Here is a 10,198-nt window from a genome sequence, read left to right on the forward strand (position 1 = left end):
GTTTTAATTTTGTTTTCTAGCAAAATATTACTTTGGATGGGTTGTTGATAAAATGGTTTGGTGCAATGACCCTAGACCCAGATTGTGGTTGAAATCCTACCTCTATCTCTACTGCTTAATAGCTGTGTGATCTTGGTCAATGTACTTTATCTCTCTGTGGTTCATTTCCCTCATCTTTAAAAGGGGGTGGGGGTCACAGTACGTTCTAAGAAAGTACTAGCTATTGTTTTTTCCACTAGATTGTCATTCCATGAAGCTGAGGTTTTCTCTTTTGTTTAGGGTTGTCTCCCCAGGGCCAGGCACTTTGTAGGTGCTCAATAAAAAATTTCATGAATAAATTGGAATGAGAGAGCGTGGCTTGGAGGGAAGGGAAGCGTTGGGAGTTGGATGCTGAAAGGGCTGGAATCTGGATACTTTAGTCAGACTCTGGGCCACTCCCCGGCTTCTTGGGGCCTGAGGCAGCCGGCCTCCGAAAGCGTACCCGTGGTTGGCGAGGTCGGAGGCTCTGAGACCATTGGGTGCTCTCGCGGCTCCTCCCACAGCTATGCCCCGGTAGCCCCCCCGCCCCTTGATGGGCGGTGTTATGCCGGCAGGGCGTAAAACAGGCGCAGGTCTCAAGCTAGCCGTGAGGGGCGGGGCTGGGCGGGGCTGAGTCTTAGCCCGGCCTTGGCTCGCCTAGTCGACCCGGGACGGAAGTCTCAACCCCATCCTCGACTTCCCGCGGGAACCCGGGACTGAGAGACGGGCTTTACCCTACGGTGCGGCGGGCCTCGGCGTGCTCCGGCGCGGGGGACACTATGAAGCGTGCGGGGACTCTGCGCCTGCTCTCAGATCTGAGCACCTTCAGCGGCGCGGCCCGGCTCCGGGAGTTGCTAGCCGGGGACCCAGCCGTCCGAGTACGCTGCAGCCCAGACGGCCGCCACCTACTGTTGCTGCGACCTCCGGGGTCACCAGCCCCGCAACTGCTGGTCGCGGTGCGTGGACCCGGTGAGGAACTGGAAAGTGCCTGGCCGCCTGGCCAGCCCTCACCGCTAGACGCCTTCCTCCTGCCGTGGCGGGCGCGATCGGCGCTAGTCCTAGTGTGGGAGAGTGGCCTACTCGAGGTGTGGGGCTCGGGGGTGGGGCCCGGCTGGCGGCTGCTGCAGAGCACCGAGCTGTGTCCTGGAGGTGGAGCCCGTGTGGTAGCCGCGGCGGCGCCCCGAGGCCGCCTGGTGTGGTGCGAGGAGCGGCCCGCCGGCACTGAGGGCCAATTAGGGCCTCCTGCAGTGGCTTTTAGCCATTGTGTGTGCGTCAGGACCCTTGAGCCCAGCGGGGAGGCCGGCACCAACCTGGGCAGCACGCACATACTGCTGCACCACTGCCCCGCTTTCGGGCTGCTGACCTCCCGCAAGGACCTCTTCCTGGTGCCCACTGCCACCACCTGGCCTGGCTTGGGTCATATTCTGCTCATCTGGAGCCCAAGCAAGGGCAAGGTAGTGGTGGCTGCCCCATGTCTTGGCCTCTCCCACAGTAAAAGCCTGAATCCTGGAAGAGGGGACACATGGGACTTCAGGACCCTGCTCCGAGGCCTTCCTGGACTGCTGTCCCCCAGGCAGCCATTGACTGTACATACCTGGGCCCCAACTCCCCAGGGCCTGATGTGGCTTGACTTCAGGGGCACTGTGAGCCTGGTACAGTCCCACGGTGGCTCCCGGACTGTTGGCACCCTGCAGGAGGCACCTGCCAGCCTCGCAGGGTCTGCAGCACTGGGCACATTTCATGGCACTCTGGCCTGTGTGCTGGGCTCCACATTGGAACTGCTGGACATGGGCAGTGGGCAGCTGCTGGAGAGGAAGATCCTGAGTACAGACCGAGTACATCTGTTGGAACCCCCCGCCCCTGGCATGGAAGATCAGGAAGAGCTGGAGACTCGAGGGGGTCTTCGTTTACTTTCAGCTGTGGGTCTGTTTCAAGTAGGCTGGAAAACCCCACAAAGCCTTGAGCTGCCTTCAGCTGAAGATATGGTGTTTGAGGAGGCCTGCAAATACTACCAGCGACGGAGCCTGCGGGGTGCCCAGCTCACCCCAGAGGAACTGCGACACAACAGCATATTCCGAGCACCTCAGGCCCTGGCATCCATCCTCCAGGGCCATGTGTCCCCATCAGCACTGTTGACCACACTGAGGGCCGAGCTTCGGGATTACCGGGGCTTAGAACAGCTCAAAGCCCAGCTAGTGGCTGGGGACGAGGAGGAGGCTGGCTGGACTGAGCTGGCAGAGCACGAAGTGGCACGGCTGCTGAGGACTGACTTGATGGGAGACCAGCTGGCCCAGCTCAACACCATTTTCCAAGCCCTCCCTACAGCAGCCTGGGGTGCCATCCTCAGGGTCCTGCAGCTCCAGCCAGATGGCAATGGCCATCTAAGGTCCCAAGCTCCCCCGGATGTGTGGAAGAAGGTACTGGGGGTTACAGCAGCTGGAAAAGAACCACCCAATGGCATACTGCCCCCCTTTGAACTCCTGTGCCAGTGCCTCTGCCGGTTGGAGCCACAATGGCTGCCACCCTTTGTGGAGCTGGCCCAGCAACAGGGGGGGCCTGGCTGGGGAGCAGGAGGCCCAGGGCTGCCCCTCTATCGCCGAGCCCTGGCAGTACTAGGTGAGGAGGGGACTAGGCCTGAAGCACTGGAGCTAGATCTACTCTTGGGCAGTGGGCGGCCCAAAGCTGTGCTTCAAGCTGTGGGGCAGCTGGTGCAAAAGGAACAGTGGGAACGGGCTTTAGAGGCTGGCCTGGCTCTCAGCCCCTCTAGCCCCCTGCTTCGAAGTGAGATCTTCAAACTGCTGTTGGCCGAATTTGCCCGGCATCGCCGGCTTGATGCTCACCTCCCCCTCCTTTGCCGCCTGTGCCCACCAGACCTAGCTCCAGCTGAACTCCTGCTTCTACTGCGGACATACCTCCCAGATGAGTTGGAGCCCCCTGCCCCATTCCCTGAGCCTGGGGCAGAGCCCCCTCTCACTGTGGGCTTGCTCAGAGCCCTGCTGAAGCAGACTGGGACTCAAGGACGAGCCTCTGGCCCAGTTCTAAGCTTATATGAGGACATTCTATGGGACCCAGACACTCCACCCCCCACCCCACCTCGGGTGTCAGCCCTCCAGGCATCAGACCACCCAGGCCTTGAGGCCTGGGCACCATCTGGACAGGGTCTCTATGTGACTGACACAGGCTGAAAATTGTCTCTGGGACACAGTGATCAGGGAAAGGTGCCTAGGAGTTAGAGGAGCCAGAGTGGGACCTCTTCCCACTTCCTCTTCCTAGCAGTTTATATATATATATATATATATATATATATATACACATATATATATACATATATATATATGTATATATATATATATATATAAAATGGTACAATAAACTTGTTTGGTTTTTGCCCTTAGTTTTCCGTCTTGGCACAAAGGTTCTAAAACTCATAGAATTTCCTGAGTGATATGCGTGAAGGAAGTGTCTCTGTTATAACAAACCCCTTCATATCAAACCTGCATTTATACTAATAAGGTAAACTTATACTGCTACTAAAAGTGGGGACCCCTAGCATCAGGATAAGGGCTGGTCAGTAGAAATACCAAGTGGTGAAAGGGTTGAAAGCTTTAGCCCATCCTCAGCCTCCTGGGAGGGGAATGGGACTAGAGATTAAGCTCTATAAAAACTCCTGAACAGGGAAATTTGATGAACTGGCTTGGTGAACACATTAAGGTGCTGGAACAATGATGCACCCAGAGAGAGCATGGAAGCCCCATGCACATCCCCCACACAGTTCTTTGCCCTGTGCATCTCTTCCATCTGGCAGTTGTATCCTTTAATAAACCTGTAAACGTTAAGTATTTTCCTGGGTTTTCTTAGCCATTCTAGCAAATGGTCAAACCAATTTATAGCATGAAAGTGAAAGTAAAAGTTGCTCAGTCGTGTCCGACTCTGCAACCCCATGGAATAGTCATGGAATTCAGGTCAGAATACTGGAGTAGGTAGCCATTCCCTTCTCCAGGGGATCTTCCCAACCCAGGGATCAAACCCAGGTCTCCCACATTGCAGGTGGATTCTTTACCAGCTGAGCCACCAGGGAAGCCCGATTTATAGTATGGGAACTCCCAATTTATAGCCAGCCAGTCAGAAGTATCAGTGGCTTGTGACTGGCACTGGAAGTGAAGGTGGTCTTGTGGAATTGAGCCCTTAACCTGTGGGGCCTATGCTAACTCCATGTAGTTAGTATCAGAGCCGAATTGACTTGCAGGACACCCAGTTGATGTCCACAGAGAACTGATGGTTGGTGTTGGAAAACACAGTTGGTGTGGTTTTGAACAGCTAAGGGCCTCATAGAGTTGGTCATAGAGGGAATGGTTGAATCTGAACTGTTGGCTAAAGTGGCCACTTCCAATAATGAAAATATTAATAATTAACATTTATGAGTACTCTGCTAGTCTTTAAATAGTCCGTCTTTTATGTTTCTAATAACCCCATCAAGAAAGTACTAATCCCCATTTTACAGATGAGGAAACAGAGATTTAGAAAGACTACTTGACCAGGGTCAGTCAACTGGAAAATAGGAGCTCTAAGATTTGAACCACCTTACTGTATAGCCCTACAGTCGGACACAAAGAGTCGGACATGACTGAGCGAATTCACTCACTCACTCACTCATGTACTCACTGTATAGCCCTACAGCTGATGCTGGCTTGGGCTTGAATGTACTTCTCATTCCTGGCTCATTCTTCCTCTAGCCTGTTGTGAGGAGGGGGATTTGCCAAGGTTCATGCTTCCTTTCCCCAAGACCCTTCTGTTCCTAAGTAGGAATTGTGGTAGGCCCTGGGGCCATGCTTGTCCTCCCTAGGATTCCTGGAGCAGCCACTGGTTAAGGGGAAGGTTGACCACAAACAGGAGAGCTGGCTGCAGAGACCTCTGGCTTAGTAACAAAAGTCACTGGAGCAGGGTTGCTTGGAGGCTGACTGCCTAAACCAAGAAACAAGAGCATCTCCAGCACAGATTTCTGAGCCTCTGGATTTAGTCAGCAGGACCCCCTTTGAAGAGGCCTTGGCCCTCTACCCGCTGCTACCCAAGGGACTCCTCAGCTGGGTTCTGGGCTTAGGGTAGGACTCTGGGTGCTGCAACTTAGCATCATCCCAGACTCCCCAAGCATCCCTTGTCCATGGCTTGGGCCCAAGGTAAGGACTGCCACTTGGCTTTGCGCTCAGCTAGTACCTGCAGTAGCTCAATGTTAAAGAATCCGCCTGCCAATGCGGAAGGTGCAAGTTCAATCCCTGGGTCAGGAAGATCCTCTAGAGAAGGGCATGGCAACCCACTCCAGTATTCTTGCCAGGAGAATCCCCACAGACAGAGGAACGTGGCAGGCTACAGCCCATAGGAGCGTAAAGAGTCAGACACGACTGAGGCGAATTAGCATTTAGTACACACACAAGTAGGGGAGCCACCCAGCCTGGCAGCTCTAAGGGGAGCAGTTGGACTTAGATGGGAACTTCCACCTGCTCTTAAAGACTTGCTGCTTGACTGCTCTTGTCCTTGCTCATGCCCCAGCTCCAATGAGTGGGGTGAAGCAACCCCCAACCTTGTCTCAGGACTTTGGAGAACAGTTCAGGGATGCAAATATTGTGTGACTGGGTTCTGGTGGAGTGTGCAAGAGGACCATCAGAAAGTTGGCCCCTGAGGCAGAGGGCTACAGGTAGGTGGGTGGAGAGAGGGGAGTTCCCTGGTGGACCACTGACTGGGACTCCACACTCCCAATACAGGGGGCCTGGATTCAATCCCTGATCAGGGAACTGGATCTCACAAGCTGCAACACTTCACATGCCACAACACTAAGACCCAGCGCAGTCAAAATTTAAAAAAAGTAGAGTCCTTCGGAGAAGGCAATGGCACCCCACTCCAGTACTCTTGCCTGGAAAATTCCATGGGCGGAGGAGCCTGGTAGGCTGCAGTCCATGGGGTCACTAAGAGTCGGACATGACTGAGCGACTTCACTTTCACTTTTCACTTTCATGTATTGGAGAAGGAAATGGCAACCCACTCCAATGTTCTTGCCTGGAGAATCCCAGGGACGGGGGAGCCTGATGGGCTGCCGTCTATGGGGTCGCACAGAGTCGGACACAACTGAAGTGACTTAGCAGCAGCAGAAAGAGTCCTTAGATAGGGATACTGGGACATGGGGGATTTAGGAGCTGAGGTCCTTCATCTTGGGTGCCTGGGTAAAGGGGGAAATTCTGGGGCTGAAGGTTTTACAGGTGGCTTAGTAGTTAAGAATCCCCCTGTCAAGCAAGAGACATCCAGGTTCAATCCCTGGGTCGAGAAGATGCCCTAGAGAAGGAAATGGCAACCCACTCCAGTATTCTTGCCTGGAGAATCCCATGGACAGAGGAGCCTGGCAGGCTAAATCCATGGGGTCACAAAAGAGTAGAGTCAGACTTGACTTAGTGATTAAACACAACAACAACAAGGTCCCTGGACAGGAGGTTGCAGGAAGGCCTGAGGCCCCTGGGGAGGTGAAGAGGAGGCTCCTAGGCCAGTGAGTAGTCATGTTTCCACAGGTGTGCCTCATCTCTGGAGCTCCCTCAAGGTCACTTGGCTGTAGTCTCTGGAAAACTTGAAGGTGAAACTAAGTTAGGCGAGACCAGAATGCAGTCTGGGCAAAGGAGAGGAAGCAAATCCTGAGGCTCCTCTATCTGCACATACTCCCATGGAGCCCAGTCCTCCCTTTTTCATCTCCCTAGTGCCTACCCACTTTTCCATTGCCTCACCAGGGGGTTTACTGTTTAGATACAGACCACAGCTTCTGGACCACCCCGTGACTGGAACACAGGACTACAGCAACCCAAGTCTTCTCCAACCTGCCAAGTTCAAAGATCAAATCCCACCCCTTTCTCTGCATGTGGCCTGTAAGAAAATGGTGGCCAGAGTAGGCAGTATCCAAACCACTCAATTTTCCTCCCATTCCCTGACCCAGCCACACTTTCCCTGCATGGTCAGGGAAAGAGAAGGAGTCAGACCTGGGGAGGAGGCAGCTGTAGACCCCCAGCTCCATAGGGAGCCACCTGAGGCTGGAATGCCTGGCACCCGCACTACCCTGGAAAAAGGGGAAGACAAATCCTCACGTGGCTCCCCAGGGCCCCACTCAGTCTCTTCTTAGGCACAGGCTCCCCCTGGTGGTTATTCTCATCATTGCCAGCTCCACTCATTTCCTTTGCCACCTGCTGCTGCTGCTGCTAACTCACTTCAGTCATGTCCGACTCTGTGTGACCCCATAGACATCAGCCCACCAGGCTCTCCTGCCCATGGGATTCTCCAGGCAAGAACACTGGAGTGGGTTGCCATTTCCTTCTCCAATGCATAAAGTGAAAAAGTGAAAGTGAAGTCACTCAATTGTGTCCGACTCTTAGCGACTCCATGGACTGCAGCCTACCAGGCTCCTCCATCCATGGGATTTTCCAGGCAAGAGTACTGGAGTGGGGTGTCATTGCCTTCTCCTGGGAAGCCTCAAATATGCACACACTTGCCCATTTCTGGAATAACGACTGAGGAAGCCTCTGAAGGTGGTAAATTAAGTTTTTTTTTGAGGGCAAGGGAAAAAGAGGAGAATCAGGATAGAATTCAGGGAGCAAAATCATGGGGGAGAGGGGAAGGGATGCTGATCTTGTACTATGACACTGTCCTAGTAGATACTATTCCAGAAGAGGGAGGAACCTGAGCTGCCAGGATGCTTCTTGTCCAGGGTGGAAACTGCCCCAGCTACCAGATTGACCTGGATAATTTCATCCAACCAAAAAGGAAGTTGAGGGCACAGCAGAGTTTTCTCAGAAGGCATAGGGTGGTTGTATTTTATATGAATTTGAAATATAGGAAAAAGATGCCGGATTTTATTCAAAATCAATAAAGTCCACTTTATGCTCAAAATGTGAAATGAAGGTAAATCTTCACAAATATAAAACTTTTTGAGAATCACAATTTCAAAGCTAATGGACCATGTGTGTGAACTGTAAACTGCCATACTGTTACTGCGTGGATCCCCATTTCTGCTGGTAAACAAAAATTCAGGTGGAGAGGGAAGCTGAATCAGGCTGTGAGGTGAGGGCTGAGTGACCAGGGTCCCTCACCAGTTGTGGGTAGAAGCCTTGGGGTGTTTTCTCCTCTAGTTCCCAGAGGCAGAGCCTGGGCCTGCTCCAAAGGTTGCTACACAGGAGCAAGAACAAAGGTGAAGAAAGACAGAGGCAGAGAGATGAGTAAGAGGATGAGGTTGGACCAGGAGAAGAGAGAGAGGAGACGCAGACAGGAAGGGGGAGACGGACCTGGCGGAGGCAAGGAAAGGCTCTCACTCTGGCAGGCAGAAGATGCTAGATGCTCTCAAGACTGACTGCTGCAGGGTGGAAGACAGAGCAGAGAGGGGTCCCTTGGGGCCTCTCACCAGAATCATAGCCAGAGCCAGTGGGACAGCTAGTCTAGATTTGGTCTCCCAGAGGTTTCCATTATCTGGGAAATAGAGGAAAAGGGAAGGAATTGTGAAGAGCTGAGGAAGGGTGAACAGGGGGTGGCCTTCACCAAGAATGAGGTCAGTCCACCTCATCTGGGCCTCGCTGAGCTAAAGGTTCTGGGGAAGCAGACTGTCCAGGTCTTTCAGAGGTTTCAAGTCCTCGGGCTTTGGCAACCACTCAGATTCCAAGGCGGCACACAGTCTTCTCACAGTCTGTATTACTTTTGTTTTGTACCCAGGAAAAGTGGGCATTGTCCCACCCTTAACCACACGAGGCTGGCACTAGGAGCAGCCTAGAGCCCCAGCTTTGAAGTTGTGCTTCTCAAAAAGTTTTATATTTGGGAAGATTCGCCTTCATTTTCACATTTTGGGAACAGCTGAGGAGCCATCAGGAAAGCAAGAGGGAGCTCTTCTTCCTGGGTGCTGCCTATGAAGGTGGCAGCCATCTCCCACTTGGCATCCTGGCCACCCTCAGACCCCTCAAGAAGCCCAAGATCATCAAAAAGAGAACCAAGAAGTTCATCTGGCACCAGTCAGATGGATATGTCAAAATTAAGCAAACTAGGGGAAATCCAGGGGCATCGATACTAGGCTGCACAGGAGATTCAGGGGCCACATCTTGATGCCTAACATTGGTTACGGGCCAACAAGAAAACAAAGCACATGCTGCTCAGTGGCTTCCAGAAGTTTCTGGCCTACAACCTCAAGCAACTTGAGGTGTTGCTAATGTTCAACAAATCTTCCTGTGCCAAAACTGCTCACAATATTTCCTCCAAGAACCGGAGAACCATTGAGGAAAGAACAGCCCAGCTGGCCATCAGAGTCCCCAAGCCTAATGCCAGGCTGCATAGCCAAGAAAATGAGTAGACACCTCGTGCACACATTTTGTTTATATTAATAAAACCCTAAAACTTGGCAAAAAAAACACACAAAAAAAACGTAACAATTGTCAGTCTGTCCCAAGTCTGCCCTGCCTCTCCCATCTCTGTGCCCAGCTTCAGTTCCCAATCACCATCCTGTCAAGCCCTGGGCATCTCTTTTCATTCTTCACATCTCTCACACCCCATCTCTCAAAGTAATGGATTCTGAGCTTATGCATATTGATGATCAAATCCACTGAGTCTATCAGTACACTGAAATTCTTAAAAGTTGAATTCAACAAATCTTCTGTATTATAAACTCTGTTGACATCCCAATATTCTCCACCTGGGTGTTCACATCTGGGTGGGGTGGTGGAAATGGGGTAGTAGTACAAAAGAAGGATCTGGGCTGGGGGGTGCCCACCCTACCTGTGCCGCAATGTCTGCGCCTTCTTATCCCCTCTTTCTGGGATGCCATGAAGAGACTGTGGGTCCCTTACTGGTGTTCCAAGTTTCACTAACTCAAAATCCATGCAACTAATTCTAGGAAAGGGGGGGATTAGGAATTGACCCTACTGGGACCTCTTTGACGACTCTTCTAAAAAATCACTCCCTAAAGGGGCTTTTCCTGCATGCAGCTGAGGAAATACAGAGGTGAGAAAAACTAATTGGGAAATGCTCAAAATACAGCCAGCCATGGAGTTAAAGGGAAGATGAATGATTGCCCTAGTTGGTGTCTTCAGGTCAGACCCAAGAGGAGAGGCTATCAGCCCTTTCATTCCATGGACCAGAGTTGGCAGAAGTCCCCCAGCTTTCTGAAATTTTCAAACCT

At 52.3% G+C, this 10,198-nt stretch overlaps 1 protein-coding gene and 1 pseudogene across 1 annotated transcript; both read left to right on the forward strand.

Annotated features, from left to right (window-relative positions):
* Positions 1–654: 654 nt before the first annotated feature.
* Positions 655–3,854, forward strand: HPS6 (HPS6 biogenesis of lysosomal organelles complex 2 subunit 3). The gene has a single exon (XM_086378298.1). It carries the CDS (start codon positions 798–800, stop codon positions 3,201–3,203), a length of 2,406 nt encoding a protein of 801 aa, XP_086234424.1. The 5' UTR covers positions 655–797; the 3' UTR covers positions 3,204–3,854.
* Positions 3,855–5,176: 1,322 nt separating this feature from the next.
* On the forward strand, positions 5,177–9,812 carry LOC147344218 (large ribosomal subunit protein eL32 pseudogene; annotated as a pseudogene).
* Positions 9,813–10,198: the final 386 nt, after the last annotated feature.

The sequence above is a fragment of the Bos grunniens genome, chromosome 26, assembly GCF_055505025.1.
Source record: "Bos grunniens cultivar Pamir isolate PY7600 chromosome 26, Bosgru_T2T1.0, whole genome shotgun sequence".
Taxonomy (NCBI): Eukaryota; Metazoa; Chordata; class Mammalia; order Artiodactyla; family Bovidae; genus Bos; species Bos grunniens.